This window comes from Zalophus californianus, chromosome 5 (assembly GCF_009762305.2).
Source record: "Zalophus californianus isolate mZalCal1 chromosome 5, mZalCal1.pri.v2, whole genome shotgun sequence".
NCBI classification, from domain to species: Eukaryota; Metazoa; Chordata; class Mammalia; order Carnivora; family Otariidae; genus Zalophus; species Zalophus californianus.
This window is the reverse complement of record NC_045599.1, coordinates 61,008,904-61,033,383: the sequence shown is the minus strand read 5'-3', so window position 1 is coordinate 61,033,383 and position 24,480 is coordinate 61,008,904. Positions and strand designations below refer to the sequence as shown.

General features: G+C 36.6%; 1 protein-coding gene across 1 annotated transcript in view; it reads right to left on the bottom strand.

Annotated features, from left to right (window-relative positions):
• The window catches only part of MSH3 (mutS homolog 3), a 190,470-nt gene that overhangs the window by 121,205 nt on the left and 44,785 nt on the right, over positions 1-24,480 (bottom strand). The window contains 2 exon segments of the mRNA XM_027606118.2: positions 6,143-6,257; positions 8,853-8,965. Of these exon segments, the coding sequence (XP_027461919.2) occupies positions 6,143-6,257; positions 8,853-8,965 (228 nt within the window).

The following is a 24,480-nucleotide window of genomic DNA, read 5'->3' as shown; positions in this document are numbered from 1 at the left end:
GTTCTTTCATCTCCAGCATCATTTTCTTAATGTCTTTTAGCTCATTTTGAAGTAGTAGGTTATAGTTTTCATTTCATTTGTGGGCATCTTTCTGGCATGAATTCATTTTCTGTAAGGACGTTATCTAGCTCCTTATTGTGTTTCTTCTTAACAATAATTTTGTATAAGATTTGAATTTGGTCCTTTTTCTGTTTTTAATTTTAAGTGAAATTAATTTTCTGGGAGCTTTAGAACATAGGCATGGTTCTGGATAGCTGTTGTAACCTCACACATCTCCTTCTTCTGTTGTTTATGTGTGATGTTCAATTATGGTACTTGACTTTCGCTTTCATTCATAAAAGATTAAATGCATGAGAGCTGTCCTTTAACCATAAACAATTAGAAAATTGGACAAATTTATATTTAAAAAAACATCTATTAGACATCAGACAGCACAAAACTGTGATCTCTGAGAGAAGAAAAACAAATGAGGTATATTAAGACTGACTCTTTGGAGAGATCAAGGAAACTAGAATTCGTGAGACAAAAAGCCAGAGATGACAGAGCTGCACCCAAGAGAGAGATCCAAAGATCTGCAGAAGGATCCCCTCAAGGATTTGGTCAGGTACTGATCCTTACGGGTATGGGGGAACCTCCACTGATCAAAGAGCCACAAGAAAACACTAGGTCAAACAATAACCAGGGTTCGTACAGGGCTTAGAATAGTTGGCTCTCTGACCAACTAGACTGAAAATGCCTCAAAATACATGGGACACTGAGTAGAAGCCTCAGAAGAGTACTGCTTTAGAAGTGGGAGTAAAATAGTGACAAAGGATTTCCCAATCTTGATACTAATAACATTTAAATATGTGTGTATATATATGTATATCTATTACATTGAGATATAATTTACATACCACACCATTTATTTGGAGTATACAGTTCAATGGTTTCTAGTATATTAACAAGGTTGTGCAATCATCATCATTATGTAATTTCAGGTACTTGCATTACCGCCCAAAAAACTCTATACCCATTTGCAGTCACTCTCCACTTCCCCCCAACCAAAACTGCTCTTGGAAACCATTGATTGGCTTTCTCTCTCTATGGATTTGCCTATTCTGGATATTTCATATAAGTGGAATCATACAGTTATGTGTGTGGTCTTTTGTGATGGCTTCTTTAACTTACCATAATATTTTCAAGGTTCATCTATGTTGTAGCATGTACCAGTATGTCATTCCCTTTTTATGGTTGAATTATATTCCATTTTATGCATATTCTATATTTTATATATCTATTCACCAATGGAGGACATATGGATTGTTTCCACTTTTTGGCTACTATGAATGATACTGTTATGAACAGTCACATACAAATTTTTGTGTGGACATACATTTTCATTGTGTTGAGTACACATCTAGGAGTGAAATAGTTGGATTATACGGTTAAGTCCAAACACTGTGAGGAACTACCACAGTGTTTTCCAAGGTGGTTATAACCATTTTACCTTCCCACTGGCAATGTATGAGGGTTCTAATTTGCCCACATTCACACCAACACCTGTCTGGTTTTTTAAATTATTATTATAGCTATTCTAGTGGATATGAAGTAGTATCTCATTGTGGCTTTGATTTGAATTTATCTGATGCCTAATGATGCTAAGCATTTTTTTCATGTGCTTATTCGTCATTTGTACAAGTTCTTTGGAGAAATGCCTATTCAGATTCTTTGTCCATTTTTTAATTGGGTTATCTGTCTTTTTACCATTGATTTATAAGAGTTCTTCATATATCCTGGACATAGGTCTCTATACAAAGTTTTTCTACTATTCAGTGGATTGTCTTTTCATTCTCTTGATGGTAGGCTTTGAAGAGCAAGTTTTTCATTGTGAAGTCCAATATTTTCTCTTTTTTCTTTTGCCACTTATGCTTTTGGCGTCACAGCTAAGAAACTATTCCCTAATCAAAGGTCATGAAGATTTTTACACCCATGTTTTCTTCTAAGAGCTAATAGTTTCAGCTCTTACATTTGGTCTTCGGTCCACTTTGAGTTATTTTTTATTAGGACATGAGGTAAGGTAATAAAAAACTCACTCTTCTGCATAGATAACCAGTTATCCATGAGGACAAGGAAAGAAATACAAAAAACACGAGGTCAAACAATAACCAGGGTTCATACAGGGCCTTTTATTGGGGGGAAAAAAAAACAAACAACTATTCTTTCCACCACTGAACGCTTTAACAGCCTTGTTGGAAATCAACTGACAATATGTGTGTAGTTTATTTCTGGACTCTCAATTCTATTTCACTGATCTGTATATCTGTCTTTATGCCAGGGCCACACTGTCTCAGCGACTTTTCCCTTGCTACAAGTTTTCAAACAGGAATGTGAATCTTCTGATTCTGTTATTCTTTTTTCAAAATTGCTACAGCTATTCTTTGGCCCTTGAATTTTCATAAAATTTTAGGATCAGTTTGTCGGTTTCTGCAAAAAAACTAGCTGGGATTTTGGTACAATTACACTGAACCTGTAGATCAGTTAGGAATACCGTCATCTTAGTAAGATTAAGTCTGCTGACCCACAAACCTAGGATGCCTTTCCACTTACTCGGGTCTTCTTTTAATTTCTTTCAACAGTGTTCTATAGTTTTCAGAATACAGGTTTTATATTTCTTTTGTTAAATGCATTAAATATTTTATTCTTTTTGATGGTATTGTAAATGAAATTATTTTCTTACATTTTTGGATTCTTCATTGCAAGGTTATTGACTCAGAGCTGATTTTGATTTTGGTATATTGATCTCACATCCTGCAACCTCATGAACTCATTTTATATGCTTTAATCATCTCTTCCTGGATTCTTTAGGATTTTCTATACATAATTCCATGTTATATGAAATTATGCAATAGCAGAGTTTTACTTCTTACTTTACAAATTTTACTACATTTTCTTACCAATTGCCCTGACTAGACTTTCTAGGACAATATGCAACAGAACTGGGAAAACACTACTTCTTCTTATTCCTGTTCTTAGAGGGGAAGCATTCATTCTTTCCCCCATTAAGTATGATGTTAGGGTCTGAGGTTTTCACTAATGGCCATTATCAGGATAAGGACATTCCTTTCTAACTCTAGTTTGTGGGATGTTTTTATCATGAAACGGAGCTTTAACTGTCTGTTGAGATGGCCCCATAGTTTTTAATCTCTTATTATACTGATACAGTATATTACATTAAATGACTTATAATTTGTTAAACCAAACCTATGGTCCTAGAATAAATCCCATAATCATGATGTATAATCCTTTATATTGTTGGATTCCATTTGCTTGTATTTTTTGAGGATTTTTATGTCCATATTCATGTTAGTCTGTAGTTTCTTCTCTTGTGTTTTTATGTGATTTTGGACTACTGAATTTGGGGCTAAATAATTGTTTTTTGTAAACGGATATACTGTGAATTTTAGGATATTCAGCTGCATCTCTGTTCTATGCCCATTAGAGGTCATTAAAATAATTATAAAATTTACTTTCACTAGTAAAAGTAAACACTCTATGTTATCTTTCTGTTACAATAAGTTTTCTAAGGAAAAGCTCTTAGAGTTGTCCTTGGTGGATTTTGTCATTCTTTTCTAAATTTCCAAAACCTATGTGAAGTTCTGACCACACCAATCTTAATAAAAGTCCTCTGAAATGACAAAAGCACTCATTTCCAACACCAACAAAAATGCAAATCCCTTTAAAACTTCATAAATTTGGGAATCAGGCTAATTCGGTCATGATGATTAATATCCCTCACATTCTATTTACTCTATTATACTATTTTGCTCTGGAACAAACCTACTTAAACTCTTAAGACAAATTTGGAACCTCAGAATCTGACCTAATAAAACCTCACTTAATCCATTCTTAAGAATACCTAAAATATGTATTTTCTCTAATAACCTAAAATTCTATCATAAAGGCACAAACACCTTTAAATATTTATTTAAAATGCGTATCAAGATTTTTATGAACTATACAGTTTTTGTGAAAGCATTTGCCATACGAGGCAACTAAATTTTTCCCCATTAACACAGCTCTTAAAGTAAATCTAATCATACCTTATGCTGCTGAACTTTTAAAGTAATATAACTGAATTCTAAATACACAAGAAGAACATTCTTGTTTTCCAAAGTAATCACTTTGAGCTGCAACATTCTTTTTCCAAAATACAACTGTGGAGTTACTCTTCTGGAATATCTTCAAAGTCGAATCATATAACATCATCACTCACATTTTATGTTTAAGCAAAACAACAGTACCACTTTGATCACCACCTTTATTCATTAATCTTGGTTCCCAAGGACATTTTGGCAATTTCCAATCAAGTCCATGCTCACAGGATAAAGAATTCTTTCCTTCTTTCCTTTTCTTCCATTAATCCTATATTTACTGACTCCCTGCTTGGTGCTGGGTAAATGTTGGGTGATAGAAACTTATACCATATGAGCACCTTTTACTTTGGCTCTCCATCTTTCTCTTTGGCTCTGTGACAATGAGAAGAGGGGATCACCCAACTAGCAGATCAGACACATACCAAGTCATCAGCAGAATCAGTTCCCTGACCACTGCCCAACACCACCACCAAATACAAAATGAGAAGAGTTCAGCTTCACGTAATTTATCAAGTTAGGAAATTTAAAAATAAACTAATTTCAGTACTTAAGTAGTGACTCTTTTACATGTTTCGAACTTCATATAATGGCGTGTACCGTGTGTCCTTCAGTAATTTGATTTCTGGCTCAATATAACGTTAACATAATTTTTTAAATATTGATACATGTAACTCCAGTCCATTTATTTTCATTGCTTTATGACACTACACTGCATAAATATAACACAATAAATCCACTCTCCTGTTGATGGACATTTAGACTAATTTTAAACAGGACAAAACTGCTTCCAGAGAAATGATATTCTGTTCTATCCTAAATACTGTGCACACCAAAAAGACATTACAGAAAGATTCCCAAGAGACCTGCCTTTCTTACACCCTCCCCAACAACCTCAAACCAATATGACCTCTTTGTACCCCAATTCATATTCGACTATTTTAGTGAGATAGCTCCGATCTGTAGAACAGGGAGAAGCTTATTTATCAAGGATCAAAATGATAAAGGTTAATTCTTTACAGAGCCAAAGCCAAGGGGCTGGTGAAGGTGAAATACAGAAAGGCAAGAAAATTCTCCCACTACCTTTTGTTATTCCACTGGTTTTTAAACGAACATTTTCCTAGAACAGCAACTGCGAGTTTTAAATCTCCACAAAGTTAATCACTGTTTTAAAAACTATGTTAGTAACTATCCTTTTCATCTCCAAATTTATGGTCTATGGAATAAGAACTGAAACCAGGAATAAGAAAGGCAGTGAAGTTTTATGAATGCTTTTTAATACCACTTCCTAATTCCACTTAATACTACTTGTCAATTAACTGTGCTTTAGTATTTAGTATATTAAATAGCTATATGAATACAAATTGACAGAATTCTTAAGGATTCTATAAATATTTTTAAATGATATTTTTCACCAATAGCACCACACACTTCATTTTGCCCCCAAAGAGAATATTCTATCGGGGCACCTGGGTGGCTCAGTCGGTTAAGTGGCCGACTCTTGATTTTGGCTCAGGACATAATCTCAGGGTCCTGGGATCAAGCCCCACATCATGCTCAGAGGGAGTCTGCTTGAGGAGTCACTATTCTCTCTCTCCTTCTCCCTCTGCCCCTCCCCACTGCTTGTGCGCTAAAATAAATAAATCTTAAAAAAACAAAAAAGACTATTCTATCATTAGTAGGCGAACTTATCTGAATACAGTACTTACCAAATTCAATTTAAGAATTGCTTTTATAGACTGAATTATGGAGAGAATGAATTACACTCTAAGGCTAGATGTATTATATTCAGTCATATGGTTTTATTGACACACAGTAGAAAATAGAAGATGGCTTTTTGTCCGCCAATAATCAAAGAAAAAGGCAGTAATGTCAAATGTCTCAGATGCTCTTATTTCTAAATGGATGCATGTGAACTTCAAGCCAAAAGAAAAACAGAATATTTTTTTAAAGGGAATGTTTTTAATATAACTCTACCCCCTTTTTTTTATTTTTGAGAAATCACTTACTTGGGCTTGGAAAGCACCTTTTCCAAGTTAAATTCTTTGAGGTATCTTATTATGGCAGCCAAAGAGCAAATCACAGCCTTCTCCAAGTTAATGATGCCAGAAAAACTTTGAGAAGCTAAAAAACAGAATGTATAGTTTCATTAAAGTTATTGCTCACCATTATTAAAAACAAACTTTAACTGAAATTTAGTTTATGATTATTGAAATAATAATTTAGACAATACCTCCTAAAATTGCCTTTGGGAAAAATGTATAAGATTACAAGTACCTAGGTCATGGAAAAATGGGATTTTCTGATGGTGAAATAAACCTTTTTTAGAGAGCAACTTTTTCAGAATATAAAATGCCCATCCCCTTTGATCCCGAAATACTCTAAAATGCATGTCAAAGATGTGTGTACAAGGAAGTGAGCTGAAAGATCTTTTGTAATAGTAAAAATCTACAGACAACCTAACTGAACATCAGGAGCGTAATAGTTCAATAAATTTGTAAGTCCAGATTATTATCTACTAACAACAATGCCTTACAGCTAGTTGTACAACTATCCATAATATACTGCTGAGTGAGGGTGAAAAAGAAGTTGTACAATCATTCTTTTCTCTCAGCAGGAATATTGCTTACCATCTGGTATCCAGCTTCATCCCTGTGCCCTATAGGGTATTCTCAACAGAGCAGCCAAAAGAATCCTTTTAAAAATGTACACCAGACTATTAGACTACTTTGCTTATAAAAAGCCTCTGACATCCGCAACTCACTGAGAGAAGCAGCTCAAGTCCTGACAGGGGTCTGTAAGGCCCCACAACCTGCCTTCCACCTTCCCGAACTCACCTCCTCAGATTCTCTCCCTTACTTTGTTCTAGCACCCAGGCTCCTTTTATTCCTTAAGCCTACCAGGCACTTAGATATGTTGTACTTATTGGTGTCTCTGCCTAAAACACTGTTCCTTCACCTGTGTGTACGGCTCTACCCCTACACTCCTTCAGTCTTCATTCAAATCTTTGCTCAAGTGCCATGTTCTCAGTGAGGCCTCACTTCACCACCCCTATTCAAAAGTTCTCCCTCTTCCCTGCCTTATTTTCTTCAAAATACTTGCCCTTTCAAACACACTAACTTATTTTATTGTATATATCTTCCTCTTAGAATGTGAACTTCAGAAGAGCAGGAATTTTTGTCTTTTTTATCCCTTATTGTATGTGTGATGCCTCGCTTAATAGGCAGTCAATAAAAATTAGTTGAAAGAATAAATCCAAAGTATATGAAAATATATAGAATTATATACGTATACTTATATATATGGATTTGTACCTATAAAAATTCTTAAAGATTTGGGGGGAGGGACTTTTTCTTCTTTATGCACAACTATGGCCCTTTTTTTGCAACATTTATTACTTTCAGAAATAAAAAAAATTACAAAATATTCTCTCCACATCAGTAATACCAAGTACATTACTTTCTATTGTGGCTTTTTATAAAACCAGGTGTGAAGAAAGAGCTAACAAAACTCTTTCCCCCTTCTGAGAATTTCACCTTTAACTTTTTAGCTCTGTTCCCCAGGAAACCTGATAAAAATGAAGTGCCAATGTGTTATGAGGTAACATTGTATATGGTAAGAATGACCTGAAACCAGTAAATTGCATCCGGACTAAGAAGAATTATAAACCCAATTGTAGAAATGTTGGCCTTCTCTGAGTACAGGGACTCTGAAGTTGGCATGGCATGAAGCTTCTAGGCCTGGGGTAGACCCTGACGAGTATCTCCTGTCTTTGCAGCTGAACTGTCCTTTGGCATGGGGGTAGGATGGCGGGGAAGGGGGTCTGCACAACAACTTAAGCTCTCAATGGCTCTATGGGGCTACAAACCCTGTGGAGGACTACGCCCACTAACAGAAACAAGTGCTCCCTACTGGCAAGCTGGTTTCCTATCCCATACACTTCTAAGTGAATGTGATGTCAAAAGTGGCTTATGGTAGTCTTGTCTTACTTGAGCCTAAGACAACAATCCCTTGGTGATACCGCAGACTGTCAGAATGGGTTACCCTCTCAGACACTCCAATTCAGTTTCACACACCATGAGATTAAAAGAGTTGGGGAGAGAAATCTAACAAGACATTGGTGCCTGTGGGGGAGCCAAGGGGGAGACTGATTTATCTACAGTCTAATGATGAAAGCCTTGCAGCATGTGGTAAGATATAAAAATGAACCTTAACAGAATAAGCTGGACTAGAAGAAAGTAGGGGTACAGACCAAGTCAAGCACTGATACCTGGCTGACAACATGTAGATTAGACAAATAATGGTTACTTAACATATTAATACCCTGTCATTAATGTTCTGGTATTTAATTGTGGCAATCAATCTAACGAAATACTAGCCTTTTATCAGGAGATTTATCTAAATACTCTATAAAATTGCAAGGAAAATAATGGGCCATTTTTTTAAGAGAAGCAAAAAGAAGGTTGGCCAGTATCTCCTTACAGTCCAATGAATATGTCAAAAACATCAAGTTACTAAATGGTCCTAACTACAAAGGAAGCTGTAGGGGTGTTTTTTGATGAGTGCAAAAAAAGTGAACTCTTTCCTCTATTTCTACCAGTTATTTATTGATAAATGCCTAGTTTTTTCATTAAATTGCAAGTCAAACTTGCACTCTTATCCAAATCTCAACTCAGTTAAATTTGAGGACACTGAACCTAACACATACGAAATATTTACCTTGGATGTCAAGTGCATCTTTTGCATAAAACTCCATAACTGCCTGGAAAGCATGGCTGTATTCAAAATACATGTCATCCATCCTTTCTACTCGAATTCTGTCATCCCGCACACTGAAAGAAAAAAAATGAAAATTTCAAAGATAATTATTCACAATCCTGAACTATCTATATTTAGGCCTTGGCCTGACCAAAAAAAGAAATTCATTCTTTATTCTCCCCCAAGTTGAAAAAAAAGAGAGAAAGATCTAAAGTTTCCCTGTCAAAAGGCCCCATTTCATAAAATATAATTACAATTTTTACCACTGGTACTTTATACCAAGTAGTACACTGTGATTATCAAGAATTCACTGAAACTAAGGTCTATTATTTTGATAAATACAAAAGGGAGAAAACTGGAAAAGCATCATTTAATTTAATTCCATCATTTGTTTAATTACTCTACCAATAAAATACATCTTTCTCTGAAATGGCATCTTTTTGCTAAGTCTACTTCTATCACAGTCCCCACTCAAACCTAGTAAATTCCCCCAGGTCAACTCTCACTCTCTCTTTAAAGCAGTTCTATAGTCTCTTTCAAATTGCATGCGTGAGTGAGTGAGTGAGTGAGTGTGTGTGTGTGTGTGTGTGATTATGTAAGTACATAAAAAAAACCATATCATCCATGCTGGGTAGTATGTCTTCTCTCTTATTTTCTGTTTCGCTTGGCTCCCCATTCCCCCAGCCCCCTCTCCTTCACTATCACCTCACTCCCAACCCATGTTAACAGCCCAGAATGAATCCTTATTTTTTTTCATGTTCATATGTTCATACACAAGCACATATCATATATATACATACTCATACATGTCCTTGTTTTATAGAAATGGGATGACTTCATACAAAATTTCTGCATCTTATTTTCTTCATAAGCAGTAACTCTTGGAAATTCCTCCACAGAAAGTGATATATCTACAACTAATTGTTTTTAATGGCTGAAAAATATTTCATAGTATGTAAAAGCCATAATTTATTCAACCATTTCTTTATTATTGGATATTCACTTGATGTTAACATCTGTCATGTGTTGCTACAGAACATTTTTATCTAAAAAAATAGTAAAACATTACATTAAATAGAAAATAAACTGCACACGTCCCTCCTGAGTCACATTTATCTTTCTACCAACACTATCTCTAATTTCGTGTATATTATTACTACATATGTTTATATACTCTGCAATACACTTTAACGCCTTTATACAACATGTTGCTTTATTTCATGCTTTATTTTTTTTTTAAGATTTTATTTATTTATTTGACAGAGAGAGACACAGCAAGAGAGGGAACACAAGCAGGGGGAGTGGGAGAGAGAGAAGCAGGGAGCCCGATGCGGGGCTCGATCCCAGGACCCTGGGATCATGACCTGAGCTGAAGGCAGACACTTAACGACTGAGCCACCCAGGCGCCCCTATTTCATGCTTTAAATGTTATGTAAGTGGTACTTTATTACACCTATCCTCCTATAACTTGCTTTTACACTCAGTATTATAAGATTTATATATGAGGACAGATAAACTTCTTTTAATTTTCAAGTACTGCTAAGTATTCCATTACTTCTTATATTTTCTGGTGAATTTTTTTAAGATTTGCTTTTCAAATTAAATTCACCTGAATTTATTTTGGGGGATGGTATGAAGTTAGAAATACAGTTTGATTTTCCATATAATTATCAATTAAAGATCAAAGCACCAATTAGAAAACATTCCATCTTTTCCTACCACTTCATTAGCTGCCTCCAATGCATATCATATTTCTATATATGTGTGACCCTTTACTGGCTTCTCTATCTTGTTCCACTGATCTTTCTGTGTATCTCTGTAACAGGACTACAGTATCTTTTTTTTTTTTAAAGATTTTATTTATTTGAGAGAGAGAGAATGCGAGCCAGAGAGCACGAGAGGGGAGAGGGTCAGAGGAGAAGCAGACTCCCCGCCGAGCAGGGAGCCCAATGCGGGACTCGATCCCAGGACTCCAGGATCATGACCTGAGCCGAAGGCAGTCGCTTAACCAACTGAGCCACCCAGGCGCCCAGGACTACAGTATCTTAACGTCCATGGTTTGGTATCAGTATCTGTAGCCGGGACCCCAGACCTTGCTTTTCAAGACAGTCTTAACTATTCATGGGCCTTTGACTTTCTTTATAAATTTTAGATTCATCTTGTCAAGTTAATAAAAACCTAGTATTATTAGGATTTTGACTGGATATACAATGAATTAATTTAGAGAAAAATACCTTAATAAATCAAGATATCCTATTGCTTCTTTTATATGTAACAATAACATTCTTTAATTTTCTCCATGTTTGATATTCTTTGGTTGTGCTCACTCTTAGCTATAATATAGATTAATACTACTGTGAAGGGAAACATATTTACTAGAGGGTTATCATGGTGTACAGAACCTGTGGATTTTTACAGGTAGCAACTATACTGAACACCCTAGTTTCTTGTGGTGTATTGTCTATGTACGCATTAATATCACCTTGGGAAAAAAAGATATTTTTATCTCTCCCTTACAATTTCTATTCTTCTTTTCTTTTTCCTATCTCATTACACTACTGGCTAAGACCTTCGGGATGTGTTGAACAAAGGTAATGTTAATAGGCATCCTTTGTCTTCTTACTGACAATAATAGGGAGGCTTCTAGAGTTTCACTCTTGAGTATGAGTCTTGCTATAGGTTTTGGAAGAAATGACTTATTGGCCTAAGGTTTGGTAAGTTTCCCAGTTTGGGGGGGAAAAAAATCTCCAGTCATAAAGGATTATTAAATCTTAACCTAGTGTTCTTTCTACATGTGTGAAAATAATCACATGGTTTATATCTCACTTAATTTCTTAATATGTTATTCATATTTTCTGATGCTGAATAATCCTTGCATTCCTGGGATAGTCATACTTGTCATGATGTTCTGTGTTGCTTAAATAAAGTTATAAACTTGACTTCATAGTGTTTTGTTTTGTTTTGTTTCCCCAGAAAATTTGCGCCAGCATACCTAGCTCCAAAGGCTTTTTCTGTTCTACGACAAGACTAGGCAAGCATAAGCTGATTCAGGAAGAAATCTAAGAGGGAGGATTTTCTCCCATCAGTAGTGCTGAAGAAGGATTTTTTCACCTTAATCCACCAGAGAAAGAGTATCAGACTATTACAAATCTCTTATCAATTTTTATCTTCCTGTAGACTCCCTTAATACCTGGATTTTTAGAAGCCTGTAGCAAAGTTATTATTTAGCAACTCAAAAAGCAGTGAATGACCTTACATGAGCTCCACGGTGATTTTGTACAAATTCCTAGAATGAACCCAAGAGGCAGCTGGTTACTCAATTACTGTTCTAATTAACGTTTTGTTTGATAAGCAGATAAGGATTTAGAAACCCATTAAATTTGATAAAAATGGACTTGTCAGTTATCCTTGAGGCTTCCGTGGAAGCATTACAAGAGTGTTAAACTCAATCGTTCTGCAATCTGTATATTGAACATCTTCATGCAAACATTTTTTCCACAAACTGGTTGGAGTTAAAAAATCTGTGTTTTGCCAGATTTCTTAATTGAAGAAAGTCATGGTAAATTAAAGCACTATCTTTGAAACAAATGTCTACTTGAAACACTGTGTATATAATGAGTAATATCCAACCAGAATTTTGTCAAACTAGATTTTAGCAAAATTTCTACATTAGGCACAGAACTGTCAACCTTGATTTCCTCAAACTACAGTCCTGGAATACCTGCATCAGAATCACCGGCAACACACAGGAAAAGCATAGATCCCACACCCTAAATGTGTTAAATCTGAATTCACAGGAAGTTAGGGGAGAAGGGGTCTTTTCATCTTCAACAGCGTTTTCAGAATGATTTACAGGTAAACTGCAGACTGAAAACAGCAGTCTACAGGAAAGATATGGCAGTCACTGCAGGACTAGAGTACAAAGAGGAGATGGAAATCTTCTCCAACAAGTCTACGTTTCAGCTGCTCTGTTAGAGGTGGACAGTAAGTACCTTTCCACCACAAAAATTCAGGAAGTCAACTATGGTCATGTAACTGACCTGAGTCTAAAAAAATTATGAAAACACCCTCCCTTTTCCACCCTCTACAGAGGCTGTTTGTGGCCTGAGCCAAAGCCTCCTGAATGGAAAGGAGGCTGAACAGAGGCTATGCTCCTCCCTGGGCCCAGGGTGGTGACTCCCCTTCTGTGCTGGATGGGAGGACTATGGTCAAAATAGGAGTCTCAGTCATTACAAGGTGTCTGTGAAGCTGGACTGTTTTAAATTAAGACTTCTGATTTAAAAAATTCCTTTTCAAATGTAACATGCCTTTCTGTTGCCAAATATATTGTTTTGGAAAATCTAAATGGTGATAAAACTCTCAATAAGTATGGAACCTATACTAAAATAAAGGAATTTCAGACCCAGTAATACCTTTTAATGTCAACTTGAACATAAAACTGCTGACTCTCGGGTGCTGAATAACAGACCACCTACAAAGATCTTGATCTAACGTTCAATTGTGACCAAATGTCAGCTTGCCAATTTTATGATCTATGCTAACTTTAGAAACTATCATTTTTATAGACAAAAAGAGTCTTGTAAAAGGCTGACAATCTGCTATAGGAAAACTCACAAAGCCTCTTTTGACAGCGTTCTTACTGATAATAAAAATACTGATTGAGTTCCAAGCTTCCTGGCTGAGTGATTAATTCTCTCCTCTGAGGATAGAATCCAATAGAGATCCAGAATGAATAAAACAGGCCATGTAATAGAGTTACAATGTCTCTATATTAGAATTAGTATGAGATTCATTAATTTTATCAACACGTATAATAAGGAACTTTAGGAAGACAACGAGCATTATGTGAAATTAAAATTATGAAGACAACCATTATCTGACAAATATCAGAATAACTAGCCACAAAAACAGCAAGGAAAAAGGCCGTGGTAAAGATTCTTCATAAGATACAAAAACAGAATAAAATGATATGGACAGACTAATATCAAAAATATCTGCCCAAACAACAAATGTAAATGGGGTAAACTTACTTACTAAAAGAGAGCTGATCTCAGATTGGATTACAGAGGGGGAAAAACCTCTGTGCTACAGACAGGAGTAAAACTTACAATAAAGTAATTCAGAAAGGTTAAAAATAAAAGGATAGCTGAAAAAAGAACTTGTCTAGATGGATATACTAGTCAAATGTAAATAAAAAGAAAGCACTGAACAAGATTTTATATCAGGCAAGACAGAATTCAGGACAAAAAGCATTAAAGAAGACAAAAAGAGGTGCTTCGTACTAATAAAAAGGATGAGATGAAAGTCTTTTCACTCCACATCCTTAAAACACATTTTTGAACAAATACACTACCTCTTCAAAAAATAAAATTGTTTATTAGGAAAAAGCAAGAGAAAGAGGCAAATGGATTACAGGATTTATGCAGGAGCTGCCAGGAGATGTTCATCCATTTCCCTGGACTTGAACCTGGGAGTCTGGGAGTCCAGAGATCCAGTGGTTGGAGCCATCCTGCCACCTTGTGGAACGTGACAGGAAAGAGGAGAGACAAAGAAGAAGAGCTCCTAAATCCAGCCATGCCTGCTTCTATAGAGCCTTCCTTCCAGCTTTTCACTTACAGGAGCTGGTATGTTCACATTCCACTCTAAAAAATTCAGTAAGAATTCACTACAAAATGAGGGATTTTCAAAATGAAAAAAGGAACTTTTTGCTGCCCAGAGAAGGAAGTAGACACAAGGACACAGACAGCTTCTAAGAAAGCTGGCAACCTCTACCCAAATCCACACAGCCAACAGTGAACCAAGGCAAGGAAGACCCAAAGTTTGATTTTAGCTGGTAAGTCTGCTTTAGATAAGGCAGGCAGAGTACAAGTCAGATTCTGGAGACCAGGAGGACCCTCCTCCCAGTACTCCCCACCAAGCAGAGCTGATGAAAGCTTAGCCAAGTTGCCACTGGGGACTTAACACTACAAGCAGATTTAGGGCCCCTGCAGGACTGGAGAGAGTGGAGGTAAAGAAACACACCAGGCCCCACCATGGAGGACAGGCCTGTTGGGAAGTGAGAGGGAGGACTGAGAAGCTCCTCACTCCCTGCGCAAGCTCCTTGAGTTCCCAAGAGACCCAAGGTCCAGGAACTAATCAAGGCCAGTATGGAGGGCAACTAGGCCTTCAAAAGAAGAAAAGCGTCAAGAGGTTTTACTTTAATGTAAGAAGGCTGTACTGGGGAAATTCATGTCTTTTAAAACTTTCTCTAGCTTTTTCTAAACTTTTGGTTTTACTTTTTCTTCTTTTATAAAGTGATTGTTACTTTTTTTTTTCTTTAAGATAAAGCTGCATCAAAAAGTCTCCAATGTGTCTTGGCAAACCTGACAGAAGAGCACTTCTCTCTGCACTGAGGTGAGGAAAACAAAGAGGATTAGTGTACTCCAACTTGGGAAACCAAAGGGAAAGGGAAAACGTGAAGGGGAGAGGGAACAGAGGCAGAAAAAGCCTAAAGGCCTCGAGAAGCCATTCATTTCTGCCCAGAGTCATGACCTCCCAGCTCTTCTTCTCTGACCCTGGAAATCGTCTCTAAAGATGAATTCTCTTGAACATTTTAAAACCTCCATCCTTTCTTAAACTTTCACCTCATCACAATCATGGGTCTTTTTACCACCCATCTCCACATATCATAACCTGGCCATTTGCGCACATTCCTATACCGAAGTGGGCCAAGACTCACCTCTTCTAAGATGCTTTCCCAGAAGAAGAACCATATGCTAGGAAGGGCCTGTGCTTTCTACCAGACACATGGGACTGCGGTTTGTAAAGTAATAGCTTTAGAAATAAAGCTACTTTGTTTTAAGCACACATGCTTTTTGTTAGAAACTTTACTGCCAGAGATAGAAATACAAACTGTAATATGCATTATAAAGGAATCAAAATTTCATGAAATAGTAACCAAAATAATATATGTCAACTATGCTATAAAACATGACTCCTTTTTAAGTCCAGAAACAGGGGTGAAGGAAGGGAATGGTTGCTTCCTCGCGTGCTTTTCCTGAAAGGCCATGTAATATAGTGGTTGGAAGCATGTGCTTCAGAGCCAGGAAGTCTGGACCAAATCCCAGCTCTGCTACTTACCAGTGGTAGAACCCCAGACTTAACATCTCTCTACCTCAGCCTCTTCATCTATAAAATCTGTATTAAAAGAACAGCTCCCTCACAGGGTGTTTGTGAAGATTAAGTCAGTAAATACAAAGCCCTTAGAATAGTGTCTAAAACATACTGTTAGCTACTGCTACCATTATTACTACTATTACTGCTACCTAAGAATGAGAGAAAGGAGTAGTCATGTACTCAAAGGAAAAGGGATAAAAGGGAGAGAGCTTTAGAATAGATGTAATTGGGCAGGACAGGCACAAAGTAGAAAACATGTCAGCAGTAAGGGATACGCTCCATAGCTACCAAGAGCACCTTCTTCACTCCAAGTGAACAGAGGTGAAGGGAGGAAAAGCTCATGTGTGATTTCAGAAAAACTGCACCCCTCCCATACCATCTCACCCATTTCTGATGCTTGAGAGGTTTTTAAATAGACACAAAGCATTTCATTTCACAAGAAGAAAAAAGTTATTCAATGGTCATTTAAATGGCAGTCTTCAAAGACAAGAAAACCAAAAGGTGGAGAAAGTCTTACCTATACTCAGGTTATTTTTTAAAGTTAAACCAAAGAAAAATTAACAACAGAAGTTACCAAGCCCTCAAACTGATTCCTTAAGACTGTACCAATTGCACAATATCTATTGCTGTGCTTTCCTGGATGTTCCACGAGTGCTTTAGCTTAATTTTTCTCACACACCACACAAACACATGCACATACACACAGTCATCTATTTTATATTAATCTCTAATTGGGTGTATTAGGGAGAAGTTGGCACAGTGGTTTTCTAGAGCTCCCATCCCACCTACTCTATGTGTCTAAAATGTAAATAATTTTTGAGACCAAAAAACAAAATACCACACTTTTTAAAATGACATCCTAGAAAGTCAGTGTCTAAATCATCTACCCGAAGAACATAAAACTCTAGGTCACTTTTCAAAGTTAAATTCGAAATAAAGCCTTTGGCAGCAGCATAATTCAATGTGGATAGAACAGTCTCTTCAACTACTGACATGAAAATGACTGGTAACTACATGGAGAAAAAGGAACTCCAATCCCTATGCTCATGCTATGCCCCAAAATTAAATCAATATACACAGAGCCAAAAGTAAAAGTTCAAACTATAAAACTTCTAGCAGAAAACCTAAGAGAAAAATCTTCATGACCTTGAAATAGGCAAAGATTTCTTAGGTCACAAAAAGCACTAACCATAAAAGAAGAAATTGACAAATGGGACTTCCATCAAAAAAAACAGCCTTCTGGGACACCTGCACCCCAATGTTTACAGCAGCAATGTCCACAATAGCCAAACTATGGAAAGAGCCCAGATGTGCATCCACAGATGAATGGATAAAAAAGAGGTGGTATATACATTCTATGGAATAGTACTCAGCCATCAAAAAAAATATGGAATCTTGCCATTTGCAACAACGTGGATGGAACTAGAGGGTATTATGCTAAGTGAAATAAGTCAATCAGAGAAAGAAAATTATATGCTCTCACTCATACGTGGAATTTAAGAAACAAAACAGAGGATCATAGGGAAAGAGAGGAAAAAATAAAACAAGATGAAATCAGAGAGGGAGACAAACCATAAGAGGCTCTTAAGCATAGGAAACAAACAAACAAACAAACTGCTGGAGTGGAGGGGGCTTGGGGGATGGGGTAACTGGGTGATGGACACTGGGGAGGGTATGTGTTGTAATGAGCACTGGCTATTATATAAGACTGATGAATCACTGACTCTACCTCTGAAACCAATAATACATTATGTTAATTAATTGAATTTAAATTTAAAAAATTTTAAAAAACCTTCTGTTTTTCTAAGGTCATCAAGAAAATTAAAAGGCAGACCACAGACTGGGAGAAAATATTCATAATACATATACCTAACAAAGGATTTTTATTCAGAATGCAGAAAGAATTCTAATTCTTATAGCTCAATCAGAAAAGCAACCCAATTTCTTTAAATGGGCAAAAGAAAAAGATATATGAATAGCCAGTAAGTACATGAAAACATTGGTCATCCCCCCCCAAAAAAAAAAATTTAAACCAAAGTGAATCACCACTTCCCACTAACTATAATGGCTAAAATTTAAAAGACTGGCAATACCAAGTGTTGACAAAGACAGAACAACTACAACTCTCATTCCTTGTTGGTGAGAATATATAACTGGGAAACTATTTTGAAAAATAGTTTGGCTGTCTCTTATACAGTGAAGTACATATTTACCCGTACAGTCCAGCAATTCCATACCCTTAGGTATTTAACGCAAAATAAAAACATATGTCCAAAAAAAAAAATAGTACACAAAATGTTCTTAGAAGCTTTACTGAAAATAGGCAAAACCCCAAACGTTCAGCAAGTGAATGGATGAACACATTTTGGTATACTCATACAAAGCAATATTACTGAACAATTAAAAAAACCCTACTGATACACAGCAACATGGGTGAATTTCATAGGCATTATGCTAAAAGAAGCTGAACATAAAAGTACATGATTCCATTGATGTTAAATTCTAAAACAGTCTAATCAGATCAGTATTCAAGACTGGAAGGAGGAGATGGGGAGCAAATGACTGCAAAGAGATACAGGGAACTTTCTGGGAAGATGAAAATGCTCTACATCTTAATTGGGGGGGGGTGTTTATATAGATGTATATATTTGCCAAAATTGATTTGACTCATACCTTTAAAATGTGTAAATTATATAAATTATATTGCATGTAAATTATAGCTGGCTAAAGTTGATTAAAAATAAAGCTTTTATAATTTACAACTGAATATATAATTTATAAATGAAATTTTTCTATTAAAATACTGAACAATTACACTAATAAATTCCTGTGCAAATGTGTTTTTTTTAAAGACTTATTTATTTATTTGAGAGACAGAAAGAAAGAGAGCACATGAGCCTGGGGAGGGGCAGAGGGAGAGAATCTCAAGCAGATTCTGTGCTGAGTGCAGAGCCTGAGGTGGGGCTTCATCTCATGACCCCGAATCACGACCTGAGCTGAAATCAAGAGTTGGACCAACTGAGCCACCTAGGTACCCCTCAAACACTTATTTCAAATATACTTCTGGAATAAGATTCCAGTACTTATTTAGCAAAAAACAATGGTATGGAGAAGTACCTCATTTTGAAAGAAAAATATTTAACTTCAAAAAGTACATCCAAATTTCCATGCTTAGAGATGATCATAGTTTAAATATTATCCACTATTTTGTATACAATCATCCTAACACAAGGTAGATTTTTAAAAAATAATTTATACTTCCTGTGCTTCAAAAAATATTTTTTCCCAATCACAAATATCACAAAATCATTACATGATATTATATTTGCCTTTAAGAAAAAGCAAAATCAAAAACAAAACAACAACAAAAAAAAACCTACTTTCCTCAGAACTCTATAGTCTTACATAATCCTGAAGATGACTATCAGCATTAAAACATTCTCAGATCAGTGGAAATTCATCTCATTTTTTAATGCATGATTAAAACCATTTTCTCAACAACAGACACAAAATCAAGACTATTTCACTCAGATCATGCCTTTTGAGCTCACCAACAAGCTCAAGCCTGCCTCAGACAACCTAAAATAACTAATCTTCCTAAACTAATGTTTTTCTCTATAAATACTAACTCTGATATTATGCCCAGAAAGAGCTATTTCAAAAAAAAAAAAAATCAACAAATTAACTATCTGGAATTCATAATACAATGAATAAAAAATTATACACAAATAACACACAAGAAGTTAACTGGTGTTTCCTTTTTCATTCAAGTCAACAAATCTTTACTGTGTAAATATAACAGGAACTAACAGAGAAAAAGAAAAAAGAAGTTCCCTGCCCTGTGTTATGGGTTGAATTGTATCAATTGTGTCACCTGAGAATGTGACCTTATTTGGAAATAAGGTCCTTACAGAGACAATCAAGTTAAAGTGAGGTCCACGGGGTAGGCCTTAGTTCAGTAGAACTCATGTCCTTATAAAAAAGAGAAATTTGGACATCGAGACAAATAGAGAAGGGAAGAATACAGAGACAGAGGAAGAAGTTAACTGTCTATAAGCCAAGGAAAGAAGCCTGGAAGATCCTTCCCTCACAGATGTTAGAAGGAACCAACACTGTTGACACCTTGATTTAGGACTTCTGGCCTCTAGAAACAATACATTTCTGTTTTTTAAGCCACCCACTCTGTGATACTTTGTTACGGCAGCCCTAGCAAACTAATTTATTCTAGTAAAAGGCTCAACACCTATTTAGAGAGGCTTATAAACAAATCACAGGAATACCAAAAGATCGAAAGAAATGCTGTGGTGGTATCTGCCAATTTCAATAGTGTAAATATTCCCACCATGGCTGATTTTAAGCTACCACTGTTTTAACAACCTGATAGAAAATTCCCAGAAATACAACACCCCAACCTCAAAACTACTACCAGCCAGCTAACACAGACCAAAAATGCAGACATCAGGTGCACCTGGGTAGTTCAGTTGGTTAAGCGTCTACGCTTGGCTCAGGTCATGATCCCAGGGTCCTGGAATTGAGCCCCGTATCGGGCTCCCTGCTCAGCGGGGAGTCTGCTTCTCCCTCTCCTTCTGCCGCTCCCCCTGCTTATGTTCTCTCTCCCTCTCTCTCCATCAAATAAATAAACAAAATCTTTTTTAAAAAATGCAGGCATCAGTATTTAATATCCTTAGGCAATCCCAATTACAGTCAAGGTTAGACCCACAACTAAAAATTGTAGGGCAGCTTCATAAAAGTAGTTAAGACTGTCAGGATGCAGAAAATTTTAAGACAAATGTGGGAAAAACACTGCACAACCTAAGAATAGCTTAAGAATAGTAAAAAATAAACGATGAATGAAAAACAAGGCTAGGGGCGCCTGGGTGGCTCAGTCGTTAAGCGTCTGCCTTCGGCTCAGGTCATGATCCCAGGGTCCTGGGATCGAGCCCCGCATTGTGCTCCCTGCTCGGCTGCTTGGCGGGAGGCCTGCTTCTCCCTCTCCCACTCCCCTTGCTTGTGTTCCCTCTCTCGCTGTGTCTCTGTCAAATAAATAAATAAAATCTTTAAAAAAAAGAAAAATAAGGCTAGTATTTACTGAATACTGTGTTTTAAGGACTGTTTTAAACCCATTACATGTATTAACTAACTTAATCCTCCCTACAACTTTATGAGATACTTGTATTATTACACACCTGTTTTTGAATAATGAAATTGAGCCACAAAAATGTTAAGATCCACAGCTAAAAAGTGAGGCGGAAACTAGGATTCAAACGCAGGGTGTCTGGTGCCAGACCACTGCTCTGTGCCATCTGTCACTGTATATGACATGTGGAGAACATGCCAATAGTCTGGTGTAGCTAAGTTCGAGAGACAGGGACAAGAGACCATGTGATGTGAGAGATAGTATGCCATTCTTCTGGCCTCAGGTATAGGTTACCTTATACAAGCCATGGGTTTGCAAATTGAACTTGTAAAATGGATCAATTTAACCTTGGTGCATGTTATTTAAATGCATCAAATCAAATTAGAATTTGAAAATACCTAAAAGTCTGCAAGTGAAAATCTCTGTAAAACAAAATCACCATCTCCTTATCAGTCTTGTGTCTAATTCCTGATTTTTACATATAAGGATTGCTTAGCAGGCAAAAAGCACCTGTAATCACTCAGGAGTAATAGCATGGCCTAGAGCCTCTGAGGATAAAAGCAGGAAAATCATACAGATTCCCTAAGCCATAAAGAGAATCTCAGGAGCTCTCTCTCTCTCAAATAAATGAAATCTTTAAAAAAAGAGAGAGAGAGAGAGAGAGAATTCCAGAGGATGAGGCTGCACTAAGCACCCAGAGCACAGACAAGCAAAAAAAGCATAAATTTTCCACTTGTGAAGTTAGAATAAAAACACCCACAAACACTTCACATCACCACAGCCCCAGGGAACTAATGAATTCCACTGTTGTTGTCTACATTTAGCCAGCATTTAACTCTGGAATCATACTTTTAAAAAAATCACTCTGTATCTACGTGTTTGTAGGGCATTGCAAAACATCAGCACTTTGACAAAGGTAGTATTCTAGTATACAGGATAATGACAGGAGTGAATAAAACACATATCCTTGAAGTAAAATCTTTGCATTGTTAGTACAGAAGATAAAGTGGAAGGAAATATGCAAGCAGGAAGCAAGATAGAAGCTTCTCTCCTTCTAAGAGCGTATGTTTCAATGTGCTCAGGGCCAAAGAACTAACCTAAGGAAGCCCTTTCCTCACAGAACGTAAGGAGAGGCTAAGCTCTGTCTCTTGGTAGCAGTAAGTAGGTGGGAAGGAGGCAGAATATGACAATCAACCTGCAGGCCAAGCTGTTCTCACTGTTCTCTGGAAGGTAGAAGAAATAGGATTTTATTATGTATGGGTAGGCAATCTCTTGTCTTACTCAATTTAATCACCCACAGATAAACTTTGTGACATCCGGGGGCTGATAGTTAAGAGTTACATAAAAAACTGTAAAGTATACTTACCTATAAGGTAATTCATACATAAATGATACCCTGACTTAGCAACTAGAAACTGCTCAGACTTAAAAAGGGCAGTTATCACTTTATCAAAAGTACTTACAAACTCTCAATATTTCAGTCAAAACCATAACTAGTATTTATATTACTATTTGCAAGAAAAGTTATGTCTACTTCAACAGTACTAAATACCTGTTATTTTCCAGTTACTCTGAAAAATGAGGAAGAAACTCAGCATCCAAGAAAGAGAGACAGTGGTCTGACTTAATTCCTGTAAATAGCTACCCATAAACAAAAGGTTAAGAAGAACATTTTTATATCATTATCCAGAACCCACACATAATGATAGTGTATTACTCTTCTTTGCTACTGTAACAAACTACTACAAACTTAGTGGCTTAAAACAATAGACATTTACTATCTCACAGTTAGGTGAGAATTCTGACATTGGTCTCACTGGACAGGGCTATATTCCTTTCTGGACGTTCCAGGTGAGAATTGGGTTCCTTGGGGCTCCTGGGTGGCTCAGTCGGCTAAGCGTCTGCCTTTGGCTCAGGTCATGATCCATGGGTCCTGGGATTGAGCCCCACATCGGGCTCCCTGCTCGGCGGGAAGCATGCTTCTCCCTCTCTCTCTCTGCTGTTTCCCCTCCTTATGTGCTCTCTCTCTCTGCCAAATAAATAAAATCTTTAAAAAAGAGAGAGAGAGAATTGGGTTCCTTGTCTTTTCCAGTTTCTAGAGGCAGGCTATGTTCCTTGGCTCATGGCATCTTCCTCTGTCTCAAAGCCAGGGTTATGTGTCAAATACATCACACATCACTCTGATCCCCTCTACTTCCCTCCTCTACATTTAAAGGACTCCTGTGATTAACTGGGCCCACCTGGATAATTCAGGGCAATCTCCCCATCTTAAAGTTATTTGAGTAGCAACCTTAATTCCCCCTTACCACGTAACTGGACATATTCACAGGTTCCAGTAATTGGGACACGGATATCTTTGGAGGGCCATCATTTTGCCTTCCACAGACAGACAGATACATACATACATATATACATATATGTTACTTGACCACTAATGCCTGTTTCCACATTTATAAAAATTTAGAGTTTATATATATAATTACTATATAATGATAGTAACTTCTTCAAAGGGCTACTGTGAAGGTTACGAGTTAATAAGAGTAGTGATCAGAGAATATACCTGATATATAGTAAGAGCTTCATTCACTATTTTTTTTTTTTACAAATTCTTATTTCATCTTTGTTTACACTTTTCTCTCACTGCGGAATGCTGTTCCAAGCACTGTCTAGTTAAGTGCTACTTACATTCTAGACCCTCTCTTAAATAAAGTTTCCCTACACTCTATACAACTGCATTGTCTGATAAGAGTAGCTACTCATCACATGTGGCTGGCTACTCAGCCCCTGAAATGTGGCTAGTCACAACTGGGATGTGCTGCTCAGTGTAAAACACACACTAGATTTTGAAAACTTAGCGTGTAAAAAGGAATGTAAAGAATTAGTGTATAAAAAAGAATGCAAAGAAATTACATGTTAAAATGATGTTTTGGATATGTTGAATTACATAAATGTACTATCAAAATTAAATTCACTTATCTCTTTTTATTTAATGTGGCTGCCAAAAATTTAAAATTACCATGCATATTCAATGGCATTGTAATAACAGTATTACATGGTGACAGATGGTAGCTACACTTGTGATGAGCACAGCATAATGTACAAACTTGTGGAATCACTGTTGTACACCTGAAACCAATGTAACGTTGTGTTTTCAACTATTATTTCCATGAAAAAATAAATAACAAGTGACTCACGTTTGTGGATCACACTATGTATCTGCTAGGCAGTGCCGCTCCATTCTACCCTCTCATGCACTCGTAGTACTCAGTCTGCTTTCCTATCACATACTGTATCAAT